A 21,572-nucleotide genomic window follows, 5' to 3' on the forward strand; every position below is an offset into this window, starting at 1 on the left:
GCAACCTCTGCCAAAATATGTGATCGATTGCATATATCCTCCTTCACAAAAATTATACATATACACTAATAAACTCCAACCCCAATCCAGAGCAGTTCCTCAGAGCTATCTGAGAGTCTGTCTCCCAGGCTATAGCTCTCATTTTGCTCCAGATAAAATTTAACTCACAATTCTCATGTTGTGCATTTTTTTCAGTCAACAGTGTTAAGAAAATACAGATAAAGTATATTACAAATGCAATAACAACCAAGAGATGGAAGCTATTATGTTTATCATTCTTGCTGAAACATTACAGCATTTTAAAAAGTTAAGGGCTCCAGAAAGCGGGGTAAGACGAAAGAGCTGTCTAGTGTTATCTGTTGAGTGTGAGTACTCATTCACTCAGTTGTGTCTGACTCTTTGTGACCCAATAGACTGTAGGCTCCCAGGCTTCTCAGTCCATGGAATTCTCCAGGCCAGAATACTGGAATAGGTTGCCATTTTCTACCCCAGGGTATCTTCCCAACCCAGGAATTGAACCTATGTCTCTTGCATCTTCTTGAATCTTGCAAAGGCAAGTGGATTCTTTATCACTGAGCCACCTGGGAACCCCTCTGTTATCTCTTAACACGTTGCAACAGAAGCCATAAACAGGGCTTCAGGTTGATGTAGTGTAATCCTGGGCTTGCAACCAGCAAAAAATTTTGCACACAGGATATTTTATTTAACAAAATATGCAATACGTAAAAGTATTATAAATGCTAAAATTTGAATTAAGCTGAATCCTGAGGTATATGGCATTTTCACATTTATGCACTTTTTCTTCATGATATTTTCACATCAAACCTCTTATTATTTTTGTCACTGTATATATCTCTAGGTTTTTATATTTTTAACTTGTAGTATTAAAGCTTCTGAAGATTTATCTCATTCCTGGATAGCATCCTTTTCAATGGAAATAAAGGCTTTAATTAAAGATGATGGGTATAATGATGTAATACACTTAGGCTATTAGCAATTCTCAAAATTTGGAAGCATAAGATTCACTTGGTTCCTATCTGGAAATAAAGATTCCCAGTATTACCCCAGCCACACTGAATCTAAGTTTGTGGCTGTGTGTGTGTGTTAGTCACTCAGTTGTGTCCAACTCTTTGTGACCCCATGGATTGTAGCCCACCAGCCTCCTCTGTTCATAGAATTTTTCAGGCAAAAATACTGGAGTAGATAGCCATTCCCTTCTCTAGAGGATCTTCTCAAGTAGGGATCAAACCCAGTTCTCCTGCGTTGCAAGCAGAATCTTTACTGTCTGAGCCATCTGGGAAGCTTTTGGCTGGGTGCAGGAATACAAACTTTTATGGATAGCTCTCATCCTCACCCAGTAATTCTGAACTGTGTGGTCTGTGAACTTCACTCTGAGGAACGCTTGTTAAAAAAGCTTATATAAAGGAGGGAAGGAGGTGCCTTGGGAGGGACGGTGAACAGCGGTGTGTGGACACAACAGATGATCACCAGATCCCTGACTCAGCTGCACTGAGACTGAAAAGACACTCACCATACCAACTTCAAGATCTTCTCTTCACTCAATCTAATAAACATGTATCTTCTATATTACTTGAATATTATTTTTTAAATTAATGGATCTACACTCAGCAGAATACAGATTCCAAGTGGGGCAGGAAACAGGACACTGCCTTCCTTCTTCCAGGACTGGACTGCGTTGATTTACAAATTAATAGGGTGGCTGGAAAAGGCAATGGCATCCCACTCCAGTATTCTTGCCTGGAAAATCCCATGGATGGAGGAGCCTGGTGGGCTGCAGTCCATGGGGTCGCCGGGAGTCGGACACAACTGACTTCACTTTCACTTTTCACTTTCATGCATTGGAGGAGGAAATGGCAACCCACTCCAGCATTCTTGCCTGGAGAATCCCAGGGACGGGGGAGCCTGGTGGGCTGCCATCTATGGGGTCGCACAGAGTCGGACACGACTGAAGTGACTTAGCAGCAGAAGCAAGGTGGCTGGAAGAAGAGAGGCAGGATTCCAATATGACATTAGAAGCTTCTCATCCAGGGAAAAAGGGCTTCCCAAGTGGTACTAGTGGTAAATACAATAATGAAATAGCACAGAAGCAACTGCTGGGTTACAGCATTAAATGAACCTGCTTATTGGGCAAAGATGGACAGTGTCTATCTTTCAAAGGCCAGATTATGGATTTCCTTCAAGTCTAAGAAAATTCACAAAGAAAATACGTGAGCATTCCATTCTAGAAGATGTTGTTACACACCAAATAAACAAATTAAATAAAAAATTATTAGATAATTAGCCTGTTATAAATTGGCCTTTTTAGCTGCATCCAAGGGAGGAATAACAATCAGTTGTATTCAATAAATGCAATTTTTTGAAATGTGAAAGAGTCACACAGATGCCAGTAACAGACAAAAAATATAAAAGCATCTACAAAAGTGTTCAACTATCAGATATCCATGGTCTGTTAAAATCACTTCCTTTTTCAATCAAAATAATTGAGATCACTTCATCCAAACTGCTTTTGTTCTGATGTTTTCTATAGAACCCATTGTTGGGTATATCTCTCTTTCCTACTAGCTTTGGAGATAAAGAAATCTGCATCACCTCATGTGATCAACCTGCATTTTGTACCTTTGTATCCACAATTCACCTCACCAGTGGCTCCCTCTCTTGATATAGGCTCTGACACTTCTGATTTAGGCTGAACAAAATAAGCAGGCAAGCAAACAATCATATTCTCTGCTTGTCCAAAACACTTTCTCCAATTACTCTTCTATTTCACTCTTTCCATTCTGAGACAATGTTCAGGGTCAAGCATTGAGTGTTCTCATGTGTTAGGCACTGTGCCAGTCTTCAGAGGTGAGATAAGTAACAAAATGATAACACATGTCCCTCATTTGAGTTCAAGACTATCTTAAGGAAAAAAAAAGAAAAAAGAAAATGTGCAGTATATAGTACAATAATGACCAAAGAAGGGGATGGGCAGATTTCCTGTCTATACTCTTTACTATCCAATCTACTCTCTTCTTTTAGCATTTTTTTTTTTTTTTGGTATTATCCTTGCAGCCTCCTGAAAATGTACTTTAAATACAACTGATGGCATCTTTCTAACAAAATGCAAGGTGTTTTCTCACTAATCATCTTCCATGATCTCAGAAGAATTTGATCTGATTGCAACAGCATTCTCAGTTTGGATTGATCACTGTCTTTTTCGCAGACTATTCTATTCTCCTGGATTCAAGATTCTGTACTCTGTTGGCTCTCTGGTCACATTTCAAGGCATGCCTTTCCTCTCTCATTCATTTCTATCCCATTTTCAGCCTTACTGCAGCTTTTCTTCTAAAACTAAACCTTTTTCCTTCTCTATTGGAAAGTACAATACTAAAAGGAAGCTCTGATTCCGAAAGTTTATTTATCAACTACAAAAACTTTCAAATTTCTGATTTCCCAAAGTTGCAGATGACACCATCCTTATGGCAAGAGCCTCTTGATGAAAATGAAAGAGAAGAATGAAAAAGTTGGCTTAAAACTCAACATTCAGAAAACTAAGATCACGGAATCCAGTCCCATCACTTCATGGCAAATAGATGGGGAAATAATGGAAACAGTGTGAGACTTTATTTTGGGAGCTCCAAAATCACTGCAGATGGTGACTGCACCCATGAAGTTAAAAGATGCTCACACCTTGGAAGGAAAGTTATGACCAACCTAGATAGCACATTCAAAAGCAGACATTACTTTGCCAACAAAGGTCCATATGGTCAGAGATATGGTTTTTCCAGTAATCTTGTATGGATGTGAGAGTTGGACCATAAAGAAAGCTGAGCACCAAAGAATTGATGCTTTTGAACTGTGGTGTTGGAGAAGACTCTTGAGAGTCACTTGGACTGTATGGAGATCCAACCAGTCCATCCTAAAGGAGATCAGTCCTGAATATTCTTGGAAGGACTGATACTGAAGCTGAAGCTCCAATACTTTGGCCACCTGATGCAAAGAGCCAACTGCTTAGAAAAGACCCTGATGCTGGGAAAGATTGAAGGCAGGAGAAGAAGGAGGTGACAGAGGATGAGATGATTGGATGGCATCATCGACTCAATGGACATGAGTTTGAGCAAGCTCTGGGAGTTGGTGATGGATAGGGAAGCCTGGCGTGCTGCAGTCTATAGGGTTGCAAAGAGTTGGACACAACTGAGCAACTGAACTGAACTGAAAGTTTCATTTCCATAGCATTAACCATCTACTAGGGTGTTTCCTTTATCCACCAATGTTTAAAATCGATTGGTCCTCTTTACTCAACTATCATCTCTTAACATGTCACAATTAGGTTGTCTAAGGCCAAAAACATGGAATAAATGTTGACTTTTGTCTCTTCCCTTCAACAAGTGGCAAATCTTTTATTCTTTTTTGCAGTGTCTATAACATTTCAGTCCTTATTTCTATTCCCATAACTATCAGTCCAATCCCAGACACTCAAAGTATTTCTCTTTTAGTTTTGTTTTCTCTGCAATGTTACAATAATGCCTAAGCATCTAAGTCCTGTCTTTCTATGACTTAGTCAACTTTTCATGAAGTTGCCAAACAAATCTTTCTAAAATATCACTTAAATGGGTACAAAGCAACCTTCTTACTGCCTTCTTGTTTCTCTTTTATCATGTGTCTATATGTAACCTAGTTCCTGAACTTTTCCTAATCTGGTCCCTATCCACCATCTTATTATATTTCGCATTATGCCTGAATATGAAAATTCTAATCAAATCAGGGTTTTTGTAGCTATCCCCCAAATATTGATGTCATTTGCATCTCTTTATCTTTTAAAATTGTGTTCATTTCACATGTTAGCAAGGTAATGCTCAAAATCCTTCAAGCTAGGCTTCAACCATACGTGAACAGAGAATACAGAAATACAAGCTGGATTTAGAAAAGGCAGAGGAAGCAGAGATCAAATTGCCAACATTTGTAGGATTATGGAAGAAGCAAGGGAGGTCAGGAAAAACATCTGCTTCATTGATGATGTCAAAGCCTTTGACTGTGTAGATCACAACAAACTGTGGAGAGTTCTTAAAGAGATGGGAATATCAAACCACTTTACCTACCTCCTGAAAATCCTGTAGAAAGGTCAAGATGCAACAGTTAGAACTAGACATGGAACAACAGGTTCTTTCAAAATTGGGAAAGGAGTATGTCAGAGCTATAGGTTGTTACCCTGCTTATTTAACTTATATGCAGAGTACATCATGCAAAATACTGGGCTGGATGAATCACAAACTGGGATGAAGATAGCCAGGAGAAATATCAATGACCTCAGATATGCAGAAGACACAACCCTTATGGCAGTAAGCAAAGAGGAACTAAAGAACCTCTAAATGGAAGTGAAAGAGGAGAGTGAAAAATTTGGCTTAAAATTCAACATTCAAAAACTAAGAACATGGCATCCAGTCCCATCATTTCATGGCAAACAGAAGCAGAAAAATTGGAAACAGTGACAGACTTTATTTTCTTGGGTTCCAAAATCACTGCAGATGGTAACTGCAGCCATGAAATTAAAAGATGCTTGCCCCTTAGAAGAAAAACTATGACAAACCTAAACAGTCTATTAAAAAGCAAAGACATAACTTTGTCAACAAAGGTCTGTCTAGTCAAAGCTATGGTTTTTCCAGTAGTCATGAATGGATGTGAGAGTTGGACCATAGGGAAGGCTGAGCACCAAAGAATCAATGCTTTCAAACTGGGCTGTTAGAGAAAGCTATTAAGAATCCCTTGGACTGCAAGGAGATCAAACCAGTCAATTCTAAAGGAAATCGACACTGAATATTCATTGGAATGACTGATGCTGGAGTTGAAAGTGTTGACTGTCTTATAGATTTAGCTCCCTAGTAGATACTCAACACATATTCCCTGAGTACCTACAGAATGCCAAACTAGGTAAAACATCTTTTGGTATAGAGTTATGTTTATCCGCAACATCTAAATACTGAATGCCAGGCTGTTTCTGCTATATTAATTTCCCCTATCTAACTTTATGTAAGCTATGACCTCATTAATCTTATAAAATGACTGATTGCCATCAGCTCCCTAAAGTGAAACAATTGCTAACATACGCTAATGAGTCATCAGTTGGGGCTGATAAGCAAGAAGAATATTAGTCCATTTCTTTTCAAATTGGTCGCACAATGAAATCATCTGGGGAGCTTTAAAAATCTCAAGATTTGGGTTCCATTCCAGAGTTCCTGACTTAAATGATAAGGTCTGAGGCCTAGACATCAGGAAGTTCAAAATCCTCCCAAGTGATTCTAATATTCACTAAGAAATGAGAACCCCTAGATTAACACCTCCTGGTGAAGGAAACGGCAACCCACTCCAGCATTCTAGCCTGGGGAATCCCATGGACAGAGGACCCTGGTGGGGTATAGTCCATGGGGTTGCAAAGGAGCCTGACACCACTCAGTGACTAAACAATAAGATTAGCCCATAGCTTAAAAACTAGAGTTTTCAGTCCAGGGAGAGTATGGTGGTAAACATTAAAAATGTTTTGACATTCTCTGTCCCAAAGCTGGCCAGAGCTTCAATATGAAGACCTGATAGAGATAACTGCCTCCGCAGTCCTCAGTAGAAGCTTTTCTATGTATAATACATGGGTTATACAACTATTCAATCATGGTTTGCTAAGACCACTTACAATGACTACCAATTCTAAGCTACAATGAGTTATGCAGTCCTCTTCAGAGAGACTGCAAGACACTGATTCAGTTCTCTCAGATCCTTGGTCTAGCATTGTTTATTAATAGGAAAGCCTGCTATTGTCTTAAGGAGTATAGATTGATTTCATAAATTATAAAGAATACATTTTGTCTGACATTTACGTAAAATTTAATTTTTCAAAAATCTTTTGTGTCTTCCTTATGTAAAACAACCCAATGAGGCCAAAGCAATGATTATTACCTCTTTTGAAAATTGGAGACACTAAGGCAGAAACAAGTTTGATGATTTAGCTTAAATTGTGTAGTCAATGGTCAAAATAACACTGGAAGTCAGATATATTAATCAAACATCCAATGCTTTGCTAACTTCACATAAAAATCTCTTTGAATATAACTTCCCATGTGCTGGAGCATCATGCCAGGTCCTTTAAAAACAGAAAGAAATATTCATATCCTGATGAAGTTTAAACTTAAATTAGGAAGAAAATATACATATTTGTAATATTATATCTATGATAAACACACACACACACACACATGTGCATATACACACCCCCCCCCACACACACACCCTTGACCAACCATCTTTACCCAAGTCTAAAATATCTCATTTTTATCCAAGTCTAAAATATCAGTATTCTAGGCTTTGACTATGATTTCTCTTTTATATATATATTTAAGTAATTTATTTTCATTACTTATTTTTAATAGAAATGCTGCTCATATACTTCTTTTGCAGTCTATAATTTACAGTACAGGAAAATCTTCTACTGAAATATTCTAGGAAAAAAATATTGTCTACCAGTCTAGCATTCTTGCTTGGAGAACTGCATGGGCAGAGGAGCTTGGTGGGCTATAGTTCATGCGGTCACAAAGAGTCGGACATGACTGAGTGACTGAGCACACAAAAATATCATCACCACTCGAGCACCTAAACAACATCTGACATGCAGATTAGGATTAAAAGATATATATTTCTTAGTGATTACAAAATTCAACACTAAGTTTAACTACATGAGATACAATGATGACATAGTTAAATAGATAATTTCATATATAATCTTGCCAGATTACAGTAATTATAATCATGAGTGTTGTGAAACTTTGAAAGAGTAACAGTAAATGATTCTATATTAAAAATATGAAAATGAAGATGTACTATACTAAAACTTCAGGCATTTAACGCAGGCAGAAAATATGTTTTAAAAGTGACGATGCTTTTCACCGTTTGATTTAAAGAAGCAAAAACAATTCAATAGAAAAGATTATACACAATGGATTCAATTCCTAAGGTATATATCATTTAATAAGTAAGCATGTGTGGATGCTAGAGCCACATTAAAGAAGGAAAGTGTTCTCACAATTTCTGAATTTAGAAAGAAAGGAAGGAAAGACTATGATGGAAGGAAAGGCTGTTTGTTGTTGATGTTATTTAGTCACGGTGTCCAACTCTTTTGCGACTTCATGGGCTGTAGTTTGCCAGGCTCCTCAGTTCATGGGATTTTCCAGGCAAGAATACTAGAGTGAGTTCCATTTCTTTCTCCAAGAGAAGATACCCAAGTTTCAAAGTTTTAGTGACTAAATATTCCTACCCTAGTCCTCACTTGCTCCCCCATCCTCCTTGCTCCCCATCTTTCTCTCAAAGTCAGCTCAGCCTCTCACTTGTAAATAAAATCTGGGCAATAGTCAATTAGAAAATCGGTACAAAGCCAGACAGGCTAGGGGGTTACACAATAAAGAACCAAGTTGGAGCAGAAAGCAGAAAAGAGAGCCTGTGGGCACAGAACTGAAAGGAGGGCAAAAGGACTCTGCCGTCAGAGACGAAAAGCATACACATGACAGATATGCGAAGTATACCTGAGAGTATTTGAAGATACGAGAAACAGAAAAAAAATTTTCAAAGTATTTTTTCCAGGAAAATTTATTTTGCAAATATAACAACATTTCCTTGAATTTGACCTTGTTTAGAAAAAGACGTGTTGCATCTGGGCTTGATACATAAGTATCATTCCTTATTCATAATTTCTCAGTAATAGGAAATCACTAGTATAATGGAAATTTAAAATATTCTCTAGTGTTCTTGCCTGGAGAATCCCAGGGATGGGGGAGCCTGGTGGGCTGCGGTCTATGAGGTCGTACAGAGTCAGGTACAACTGAAGCGACTTAGCAGCAGCAGCAGCAGCAGCAGCAGAATAACAACAGGGATAAGCTGTCCTAAATTAACTTCTTTATAATTTCTCACTCTAATATTCCTAGGACATTCTGGCCAAAAACTATGCTGGTTATTATATTATGCCCCCAAAACAGCATTTCATACAAGCTTTGAGAAATATAAAATATTAATTTCTACAGAAGGTGTGAAAACCAACTTCTAAGGATAAAATAAGGGAAAGTTAAGGGTGGTTGAGGGAACTAAATAGGAAAATGTAACTTGTCTGATGACAGATAAATCTTTGAGAAAATAACCTGGAGGCCAGTTAATAAAAACCCTCTGTAGTAGGAGAGGTTCACTATATTAACGGTGGTGATAGTTTCATGGTACACATCCCTGAAAACTTATCAAATTTATCAAAACTTATCACACTTTTAATGTGTGAAATTTATTATCTCCCAATCAACCTAAAAAAAGAAAAAGAAAGTATCCAGGCTACAGATGCATGAACACAAGTGTCCATCTGCAATTCAGAAGGAATACCAGTTTTCAATAGCACTTAGAAACTTGGAAGCTATCATGTTGCTAAAACACATATATAAATATATTCCATCCACATTAGATGAAATATGTAAAATTTAACACTTTGAATTAAAGTAGCAATTTACATGAGTGTTATGTAAATAAAATTAACATTTAGGTTGAAGAAGAGAATAGGAAGCACATGGCAGTATGAAGAAGGATGATTATGTGGTATGGAAGGATGTTGGTATTTCCAGGGACCAAATATCCATCTGCAAATTGAAAAAGTGGCTGGTTTGCAAGTAGAAAGGTGATCGAATACTCAATCATCTATTCCTTCATTTATTCAACAAATACTTCTTGAAGTCTTATGAATGCTAAGCATTGCAAATCAATGGTTGCAAAAGAAACACAGGGTGTTCTCTATCTTCATTAATTTCCAGTGTGGCAGAGAACAAAGCTATCAATTAAGCCACCTTACAAAAATTATATTATCCAGTGGAAAGTGACAAGGAAATATCCATGAAAAAGTATCCCAGTAGTGTCAGGGACGGGTTCCCTGGGAAGGTGTTCTCTGAGCTGGGATGTGCAGAATGAGTCTTTCTTAACTATGAGAGAGAAGACAGAATGTATAAAGACCCTGGAGAAGGTAAAACACGGTGCTTCTGAATAAGTAAAACAGAAGTTGGTCAATTTAAGAGGTACCTAGGAGTTAAAAAATCTATGTGTCTTTGTGGTAGACTGTATTTGGAAGGAGATGGAAGTAGCAAGCATGATATCAAGATTTCTGCAACTGAATATATATATGTGGCATCACTGCAGATGATGACTATGGCCATGAAATCAGAAGATGATTGTGTCTTGGCAGGAAAGTGATGACAAACCTAGACAGTGTATTGAAAAGCAGAGACTTTACTCTGCCGACAAAGGTCCACATAGTCAAGGCTAGGGTTTTCCCAGTGGTCACGAATGGCTGTGAAAGCTGGACCATAAAGAAGGCAGAGCACCAAAGAATTGTTGCCTTGGAACTGTGGTGCTGGAGAAGTCTCCTGAAAGTCCCTTGGGCAACAAGGAGATCAAAGAAGTCAATCTTAAGGGAAATGAACCCTGAGTATGTTGGAAGGACTGATGTTAAAGCTGAAGCTTCAGTATTTTGGTCATCTGATGCAAACTGCTGACTCATTGGAAAAGTTCCCAATGCCAGGAAAAATTTAGGGCAGAAGGAGAAGAGGGCAGCAGAGGATGAGATGGCTAGATGGCATCACCAATGCAATGGACATGAACTTGGGCAAACTTCAGGAGATGATGAAGGACAGGCAGGCCTGGTGTGCTGCAGTCTATGGTGTCACAGAGTTGGACATGACTGGGAGACTAAATAACAAAAAATGTGGCATTTATTAGACAGAAAACAGAGGACAGAGGTGAGACTGGAGGTAGGTATTTGTTCTAATTTCATGGTGTCCTAGAATTTTCCACTAAAGCTGCTGAACAAGACTACAACAAAATTTAAAATGTCTGTGTATCAAAGGATACAATCAACAGAGTGAAAAGGTAGCCCACAGGAAGGGAGAAAATATCTGCAAAACAATATCTGATAAAGGGTCTACTCTTATAACTCTACAACAACAAAGCAATGGGCTTAAATAAACATTTCTTCAAGTAAGATATAAATATAGCCAACAAGCACATGAAACAATGCTCAATATAGCCAATCATTAGAGAAATGGAAATCAAAATCACAATGAGATATTATCTGACATCCACTGTGATTACTACTATAAGATTAAAAAAAAAACAAACAAACAGAAAATCACAAGTGTTGCCAAGGATATAGAGAAACTGGAACACTTGTGCACTATTAGTAGAAGTATAAAATGGCACGGCTGCTATGGAAAACAGTACAGAAGTTCCTCTAAGAATTAAAAAGATAACTACTATGTCATCTAGCAATATCACCTCTGGATGTAAATCCAAAATAACTGAAAGCAGGGTGATAAAGAGATATTTGTATACTCATGCTCATAGCTGGATTATTCACAATGGCCAAAAGGTCAAAGGGACACAAATGTCCACCAACGGATGAATGGATAAATGAAACACAGTATATATATAGAATAAAATAATATCCAGCCCTAAAAAGGAAAGGCATTTTGACATATGCCACAATATGCATAAGCCTCGAGGACCTTAGCTAACTGAAACCAATCACAATAAGACAAAAGCTATGATTCCACTTATATGCATCTAGAGTAGTAAAACTCATCAAAAAAGAAACTCACACAGTGATTGCCAACGGTGGGGAAAGGCAAACTTGGAGGTTGTTTAATAGGTATAGAATTTCAGTTTTGCATGGTGAAAAAGTTATGGAGATTAGTGACTCAACCATATGATTATACTCTACATGACCAAACTAAACACTTAAAATGGTTATAATAATATATTTTATGTGTATTTTACAATTAAAAATTTTAAATATACTAAATAAATATGATTATTGATAGCTTCCTAGCTATATAATTGATCAATTGGTAGCCAGTTAACCAGATAGAGAGATTTTTGAGAAAAGCCATAAACTGAAAATAGAAATTTGGGAATCATACAAAAGCAATAATAATTTTATTACACTGTATTCTTCTCCTCCCTTCGTCCATCAAATCTTGAATTTTCAGTGACTTTATAAATATAAAGTCTTCTCATCCTATCCTCCCCGAAACCTAAGTTTGACATGAGAATCCGGTTTCATTAACCAAGTGAAAACAATTTTAAGAGCAACAGCAGACATGGAGTTTCTGTAGCTGTGTTAAAAGGCCACAACAAAGAAATCTCTACCTGCCTATACATCTAATTCCAGCAAAATTAAAAATGAGAAATGTAGACAGAGGCAAAAAAAAAAAAAAGACTACTCTTTTGAGTAGTCTTATTTAACAGTAGTCTTATTTTTCTAGAAAAAAAATCCACTGTTTAAACATCATATACATCCCTCTAAAATAATATTATTCTTCCTACCTTGTTTGCGTACATCCTCAACAGCAGCAACCAGTTCTTCTTTGAGATCTTGACTTTCCTTAGCAATCTGTTCACCTTTTTCCAGAAAGTTCTGAGTGGCTTGCTCTACAGATGCAGCCAGTACATGGGCTTTCTTTGACCTTCCTTTCTTTTTACCGGATGGGCCTTTGTTGCTTGTGTTGACAAGTGTTGTCACCTTAAATACAAAAGAACAATTGTAAAATTCCTCTGCATAACTGTCCAGACATAGTGTATTATTATCTCATAATTTTAAAATATCCTTTGTATATTAAATCATGACTACCTATCACATAGCCTCATCTTAAGGAAAACGTGGAATTATATGGATTAGCATATACATTAATAGCTATTTATTTCCTGCAGGGGGAAAAAAGAAAGGATGCAAATAAAGGAGGAAGAGTAGACTTGTAAGTAGCTCAAAATTTTCAATCCACTGGAGGTTGTGCTTTCAGAGATGGACAAATATAGTGCTGGTTAGAGTACCTAGTTTCAGGGAGGAAAGAAAAGAGAATAAATGGTGGAACTGCCTTTGAGATTTCAGTCAGGAAAACCAGTACCCAAGTGAGCTCAAAAGTTAAGACAGAGATGAAATAGTAGTTAATAAAGGCTGGACTATCAAAATGCCTGATTTACGTGTCACTCTCCAAAGGCTTTAAATGAAGATTGTTGCTATTTCCGATTTCTTCTTAAAAAACAACGTGGTAAATTTGATCTGAAGAGCCTGAATGACTCAGTTTCAACATTTGGTTAACCTGCGAAAATTTCCAGAATAGAACCTAGGTTTGCATTACCACTCCTTTTCTAGGTATCATAATTTGGATACATATTTCAACTGCCAAACTTCTTTTAGTGCTACATCTCGAGCAATTTAACCTGCTAACAAAGCTTTTAATATCTTTTAAACACGTTATCGCCTATCGACTTCTGAATATTTTCTGCCAGTGAGAAGTCTGGGAGTGAAATGAATGCAACTATTTCATATTCTCTTTAACTAGTCATCTACACCTCTGCATTATTTTTATCAGATTCATAGGAATGTGGGTGTTATAGTTTTTTGCACTGAGGTGTCTATCCTGCTTAGCAAACTAAAGCTTTTATTGGAAGTTATCAAGAAAGCTAGTCCACAGAAAAGTTCTAAATGCTTTAGTCTCTGCTCTTTACTCCAAATTACAGAGCAAGCAGAGTGATTTGGCAAGTCACAATCGATGTTTAGTCAGTTTATTAGAAAAGATATAATACCAGAAGAAATAAAAAAGTATTAAAAAAATGAACTAAGATGATGAATGAAGTAGAACCATTACTTCACACATGGTTACTATGGAAATGGGAGCTATCATATTCAGTTTTCTTTTGATTGCTAACTAATTAGATACAGAAAATTAAAGAAGGACTCTGTAAGGACATTTAAGCACATAGACTAGCTAAAAAAAAAGAAAGATAAAATCATTAAGAATAAGACTACCCAAAAATGGTTTGTTTGTTTGTTTTGTTTGTTCAGTCGCTCAGTCGTGTCTGACTCTTTGCGACCTCATGAATTGCACCACGCCAGGCCTCCCTGTCCATCATCAACTCCTGGAGTTCACTCAGACTCACGTCCATCGAGTCAGTGATGCGATCCAGCCATCTCATCCTCTGTCGACCACTTCTCCTCCTGCCCCCAATCCCTCCCAGCATCAGAGTCTTTTCCAATGAGTCAACCCTTCCCATGAGGTGGCCAAAGTACTGGAGCTTCAGCTTTAGCATCATTCCTTCCAAAGAAATCCCAGGGTTGATCTCCTTCAGAATGGACTGGTTGGATCTCTTTGCAGTCCAAGGGACTCTCAAGAGTCTTCTCCAACACCATAGTTCAAACGCAACAATTCTTCGGTGCTCAGCCTTCTTCACAGTCCAACTCTCACATCCATACATGACCACTAGAAAAACCATAGCCTTGACTAGACAGACCTTAGTCAGCAAAGCAATATCTCTGCTTTTGAATATGCTATCTAGGTTGCTCATAACTTTTCTTCCAAGGAGTAAGCGTCTTTTAATTTCATGGCTGCAGTCACCATCTGCAGTGATTTTGGAGCCCCCCAAAATAAAGTCTGACAGTTTCCACTGTTTCCCCATCTATTTCCCATGAAGTGATGGGACCGGATGCCATGATCTTCGTTTTCTGAACGTTGAGCTTTAAGCCAACTTTTTCACTCTCCACTTTCACGTTCATCAACAGGCTTTTTAGTTCCTCTTCATTTTCTGCCATAAGGGTGCTGTCATCTGCATATCTGAGGTTGTTGATATTTCTCTCGGCAATCTTGATTCCAGCTTGTGTTTCTTCCAGTCCAGCGTTTCTCATGATGTACTCTGCATAGAAGTTAAATAAGCAGGGTGACAATAGACAGCCTTGACGTACTCCTTTTCCTATTTGGAACCAGTCTGTTGTTCCATGTCCAGTTCTAACTGTTGCTTCCTGACCTGCATACAGATTTCTCAAGAGGCAGATGAGGTGGTCTGGTATTTCCATCTCTTTCAGAATTTTCCACAGTTTCTTGTGATCCACACAGTCAAAGGCTTTGGCACAGTCAATAAAGCAGAAATAGATGTCTTTCTGGAATTCTCTTGCTTTTTCCATGATCCAGCGGATGTTGGCAATTTGGTCTCTGGTTCCTCTGCCTTTTCTAAAACCAGCTTGAACATCAGGAAGTTCATGGTTCACGTATTGCTGAAGCCTGGCTTGGAGAATTTTGAGCATTGCTTTACTAGCATGTGAGATGAATGCAATTGTGTGGTAGTTTGAGCATTTTTGGCACTGCCTTTCTTTGGGATTGGAATGAAAACTGACCTTTTCCAGTCCTGTGGCCACTGCTGAGTTTTCCAAATTTGCTGGCATATTGAGTGCAGCACTTTCACAGCATCATCTTTCAGGATTTGAAATAGCTCAACTGGAATTCCATCACCTTCACTAGCTTTGTTCGTAGTGATGCTTTCTAAGGCCCACTTGACTTCACATTCCAGGATGTCTGGCTCTAGATGAGTTATCACACCCTCGTGATTATCTGGGTCGTGAAGATCTTTTTTGTACAGTTCTTCTGTGTGTTCTTGCCACCTCTTCTTAATATGTTCTGCTTCTGTTAGGTCCATACCATTTCCTTGGCATTTCCTTCTCCAATGCATGAAAGTGTAAAGTGAAAGTGAAGTCGCTTAGTCATGTCCAACTCTTCGTGACCCCATGGACTACAGCCCACCAGGATCCATCATCCATGGGATTTTCCAGGCAAGAGTAATGGAATGGGGCGCCAATCTGCTGCTGGACAGGTTTAATATTTGCTCTGCTTATGGCTAACACTGAAACTCCAGTACTTTGGCCACCTTATGCAAAGAGTTGACTCATTGGAAAAGACTCTGATGCTGGGAGGGATTAGGGACAGGAGGAAAAGGGGACGACAGAGGATGAGATGGCTGGATGGCATCACTGACTCAGTGGACGTAAGTTTGAGTGGTGATGGACAGGGAGACCTGGCGTGCTGCAATTCATGTGGTCGCAAAGAGTCGGACACGACTGAGTGACTGAACTGAACTGAATTTCCAATCAACACTATGTTTACTAAAGGATCCAGCTAACCAATGCTTCTGTAAATGGAAAACTAATCTAGTCTTTTTACTATAATCTTTGGTGACAACTCCACTTTGTTCAACATCTTCCTTTTTTAAAGTCAGTGGATTCCAATACAGGGTGCAAACACCCTACGGGAGGTAGTGGATAATCCACGGATCCAAGAAAAATGCCAAGACACTATACTGGCTTTTTTTCTAAAATAAGAAATTAAAAGCTAAGCCAGGGTAATGTTTCATACAACGACTTAAACTGGTGCCACCATCTCACTTCTACCCCAGATGGCCTTGAGCCACATATGACAAGTGGGGCATCCTGAAAGAAAGGTGAGGTCCACAAATACAAGGAATTGCAATGGTGACCTTACACTTCAATGTATACCTCGTTAAGAAGATTTAAGGATTATATTAACCAGTTCCTCACACATGTACAGAAACACCCTCACAAAGCAGACCAGAAACTTAAAAGGCCCCCAGCAAAGAAACGAGATTAACGATAGTACTAAAAATGTGACCACCATTTAACTATAAGTGAATGCAAGGATGACCATCCCCCTTCCCCTCCCGTTTCAACTTTTTATTTTGTATTGAGCTACAGACAGTTAACAAACAATGCTGTAATAGTTTTAGGTGAACAGTGAATGGACTAAGCCATATGTATATGTGTACCCATTCTCTCCAAACTCGCCTCCCATCCAGGCAGTCACATATCATTGAACAAAGTTCTCTGTGCTATACAATGGGATATCTATTTTATTTATTTATTTATTTATTGGTTATCTATTTTAAATACAGCCGAACGTATATGTTCATTCCAAACTTCCTAATTACCCTCCCTCTACTCTTAATATAACTTCTTTATCAACACTTTGTGAGGCTGAAAAAAAGACCAGCTAATCAGAGCTGAGAATTTGAAATATATATGTACATCCATTACTTCTAACAATGAATCTCAGTCCAGTTTCCTTGAGATATTAGCTAATGATGGCCTAAAGCACCCAACTATGATTTGCAAAACTTTAAAAAGATTAAAGCCTATAGAAGATGTAACCATTTAAATTATATATTATATATTTATTTTTAGTGAAAAGTGGGTTTACTTATTATTTTCATTGTTGTTAGTGAAAATGACTGATGCTATCATATACACTTCTCTTCCCTCTGTTCATAAGATAAGACTATGTTTCCCAGGATCCCTTGGAGTTTGTGGGGTCAGTTAACAATTCTAACCAACAGAAGGTGAGCCTCAAGTGATATGTGCTCTTCTCAACCTGGGCCAGCTTATACCTCCTCCATGATTTTTCCCCCAAGCTAGAAATTTGGAAGCAGATGTTGAAGATGATGAAGCCACAGGTTGAAAGGCACTGAAGCCCTTAAATTTTCCCTTGGAGGTCATCACCCCATGGATCAGAAAGACCCATTTTGATGTGAAGCCTCTGATGTTTTGAGGTTTATCTGTCACAGCAGCTAATATTAACTATATCACTATTGTTTATAGATAATATGTATGTGTATATATATAAAATGTATATATTGTAAACAATCACAGTAAGTCTAGTTAACCTCTATCACCACACATACATTTTTTTTCTTGTGATGAGAACTTCTAATATTTACTCTCTTAGCAACTTCCAAGTCCACATTATAGTACTATTATCTATAGCAACCATGTTGTACAACCCTAGGACTTAGATCTATGCATTCATTTTTGTTTGCTTGTTTAGGTTCCACATGTAAGTAAGATCATAAAATATTTGTCTTTCTCTGACTTATTTCACTTAGCATAATGCCCTCAAGGCCCATTCATGTTGTCACAAACAACAAAACTTCTCTCTTTCTTATGGCTAAACAGTATTCCTCTGTGTTTATATATAACTTTATTTATTTATTCACCCATCCATGGACAGATTATTTCCATGACTTGGCTAGTGTAAACAATGCTGCCATGAACATCACATTCAGATATCTTTTCCAGTTACTGTTTTAATTTCCTTTAGATAAATACCCAGAAATGGAATTGCTGGATCATGTGATACAATTATTTTTAATTTTTGAAGAACCTCCATCTGTTTTCCATTGTGGCTCTACCAAATTACATTTCCAATAACAATGCACAATTCCCTTTTCTCTACAAAATGTGTATATTCTATAACTGTATATAATACATGAGGTTCAAAAATGTAAACTTATTTAGAAAAATAAAGAACACATTCACTAAATCTGTATGTATAAATACATACACAGAAGCAAACAAACATTTTTTAAAACCATGTGTAGAATGGACTTCTGGACTCTGAGGGAGAGGGAGAGGGTGGGATGATTTGGGAGAATGGCATTGAAACATGTATACTATCATGTAAGAAACGAATCGCCAGTCTATGTTTGATACAGGATACAGGATGCTTGGGGCTGGTGCAAGGGGATGATCCAGAGAGATGATATGGAGTGGGAGGTGGGAGGGGGGTTCAGGATTGGGAACTCATGCACACCCGTGGTGGATTCATGTCAATGTATGGCAAAACCAATACAGTATTGTAAAGTAAAATAAAGTAAAAATAAAAATTTAAAAATAAATAAAATAAAACTGAAAAAAAAATAAAACCATGGTACATTACTATCATAATATTTGGTAGATAAAGCTTTAGGTAATGGTTTTTCACTTTTTATCCAGCTTTGTAGGCACTTCTTCCAATGAACTGCTGTGAATGTTTCCATTTTCCATATGAAAATGTTTAGAAGAGTCAAGCCCTTTTCTTAGGCAATATTCAAAAGTCATTCTCCTCACACCGACTCAGTGACCTAGGCATAATCTGAGAGTCAGTTAACAGCATGTTTCTGATAACAAAAAAACAATAGAGATTAAGATAACATTAAATTTACTTTTCAAGTCAGATTACACATTCTCTCTTCAGGTTATGATCCAATTACTGAATCTAAGGATTATTAAACATGGAAATTTGAGAAGCCAGCTAATGCCTTTAGTTAATTGGGACATTCACACAGATATTGTTAAATAAGCCCATAGATATAGGTACATTAAATTATTACTTATACAACCCAACATGTTTAAAAAGACTCTTTAAAAATTTTTCTTGTGGATTGTATAACCTTTTACTCATTTTTGATTTGAGGAGTAGACAGGTTATCTGTTATCTGAGAGTGCAAGTGGCTCAGTCGTGTCCAACTCGTAGCGACCCCATGGACGGCAGCCCACCAGGCTCCCGCATTCCTGGGATTTTCCAGGCAAGAATACTGGAGTGCGTTGCCATTTCCTCCTCCAACACATGAAAGTGAAAAGTGAAAGTGAAGTCGCTCAGTTGTGTCCGACTCGTAGCGACCCCATGGACTGCAACCTACCAGGCTCCTCCATCCATGGGATTTTCCAGGCAAGAGTACTGGAGTGGGGCGGCATTGCCTTCTCCAGTTATCTGAGAGAACTTTATCTAAATATGCTTTTAACTTTTAAAGAAATAAACTTGGACTTCGCTGGTGGCCCAGTGGTTAAAAGTCCACCTGCTAATGCAGGTGAGATGGATTTCATTCTTGGTTCAGAACTTGGTTCAGGTATGAGCCTGCATACCTAGAGCGGGTGCTCTGCAACAAGAGAAGCCACTGGAATGAGAAGACCGCTCATTGCAAGGAAGAATAGCCTTAGCTCACCACAACTAGAGAAAGCTCAGGTGCAGCCACAAAGACCCAGCACAGTCAAAAATAAATAAGTAAATTTTAAAAAATAAAGAAATAAACTGTATTTGGCAGTGAATATATGAAAACATAGTTGTGACATACATAAAGTTATAGGATAAATATTTTCCCTCCCCCTTTTCAATTTGAGAGAGCTTTAAGGAACTACTGTTAAACGCTTGATGATACCCCTCATGTCAGGATACTTCCCTCAATACTACTTACCTTAATACACCTCACCAACAACCAGCCAGATTTTCTACCTTCTCAAAATCCTTACCAAGCTTGCACCAACCATGCATCTTCTATTTCAGTCCACCCACAGGCATCTTAAACGATCCATTTTCTCTGGACCCAAATGGTAAGTAAAACCCAAGGTATAACTAAGCACATGACAATCCTGCTCAGGTCAGCCTTGCGGTCAGAAATAGCCTATTACAACTCCCCTTGTCAGTGAGGGGCTTTCCTGGTGGCTCAGCTGGTAAAGAATCTGCCTGCAATGTGGGAGACCTGGGTTCAATCTCTGGGTTGGGAAGATCCTCCAGAGAAGAGAATAGCTACCCACTCCAGTATTTTGGCCTAGAGAACTCCACGGACTATGTAGTTCATGGGGTTGCAAAGAGTCGGACACAACTGAGCAACTTTCACTTTGTCACTGAGGTCTGCATTACTCGTGTTTTCAAAAGTTATCAATCAACTCAATTATGGGGTACAACAAAACATGTTAATCAGTTTTTGAGCAATCACAAAAAGTTATTTAGAAACAGATCAACACATTCAGCAAACACTGGTGATGCCAAAAGTGACAGCAGATTTCTTGGAAACAATACTTCTTGTAGCAAATCTAAAAGCATCAGTGAAATCATAGTTATAATGCAGGTAATTCATTACTGTATCACCATGCTCTATCTATTCTTATGTCATTTGTTAATATTTGTGCCTAGTAAGTACACTATGTAGAAGCAACTTTCAAAAGTAACAGATTTTAAAACAAAGAAACCTTGCAGTAACCTAAAAAAAAAAAAATAACCTTGCAGTAACCTTAAAAAAAAAAAAAAAAGAAATTAAAATTCTAACCTGGACCAGGAGATTTTAGCCTAAATCCTGCTGATCTTAAGTTAATAATAAAACAGAGAATCAAATGGTCAGGCTATTCAGAAGCATAATGTCTTTATGCTTACCTAGTATCTTAAATGTATTTAAAGAAAATTTTCCAGTGGGAAAGTAGTAATATAAACTTCATCACAGGAAATAAAAATGATGTGTTCATTTTCTGAAACACTTTGCAGTAACCATTAAATATATCTTTTCTCTTTTTCTCCCCTCAATTCCTCTCTCCCCCTCTTCTTACCCCTTCTCTCGTGTATGTATGTGTACACAAGCACACTCACCACATATACAGAAGAGAAAATGCAGGCTAGAAGTATGCCATTTTGACTTTTACATTTTTTTAATGACATATATTTTACCTTTTTTATGCTTAAGATTTAGTTAATCGCTCAAGTCATATCCAACTCTTTGCGACCCCAAGGACTATAGCTCACCAGGCTCCTCTGTCAAGGGGATTTTTCAGGCAAGAATACTGGAGTGGGTTGCCATTCCCTTCTCCAAGGGATCTTCCAGAACAAGGGACTAAAGCTGGTTGTGTCTCCTGCATTTCCTGCATTACAGGTGGATACTTCATCATCTGAGCCACCCATTTACTGGGCTGTAAGCAATGTATAAAGAGAACCATATCATATGTCATTCATCCATGCATACATATATTCAATAAGTATTTATTCAATATGGATGATATACCAGGGAATATTTGGATGGTAGAAATACTGTAGTGAACAAGGCCAGGTCCCTGGCTCTTGGAAAATATAATCAAATGGAGGAAACAGATAATA

The 21,572-nt window shown here is 37.9% G+C and overlaps 1 protein-coding gene across 1 annotated transcript in view; it reads right to left on the reverse strand.

The window, feature by feature from the left end:
• Window positions 1-21,572, reverse strand: part of CTNNA2 (catenin alpha 2) — a 1,210,173-nt gene that overhangs the window by 1,080,708 nt on the left and 107,893 nt on the right. The window contains exon 2 of the mRNA XM_052647702.1: window positions 12,385-12,580. Coding sequence (XP_052503662.1) covers window positions 12,385-12,580 — 196 coding nt within the window. The remainder of the gene's footprint in view (window positions 1-12,384; window positions 12,581-21,572) is intronic.

This window comes from Budorcas taxicolor, chromosome 11 (assembly GCF_023091745.1).
Source record: "Budorcas taxicolor isolate Tak-1 chromosome 11, Takin1.1, whole genome shotgun sequence".
NCBI classification, from domain to species: domain Eukaryota; kingdom Metazoa; phylum Chordata; class Mammalia; order Artiodactyla; family Bovidae; genus Budorcas; species Budorcas taxicolor.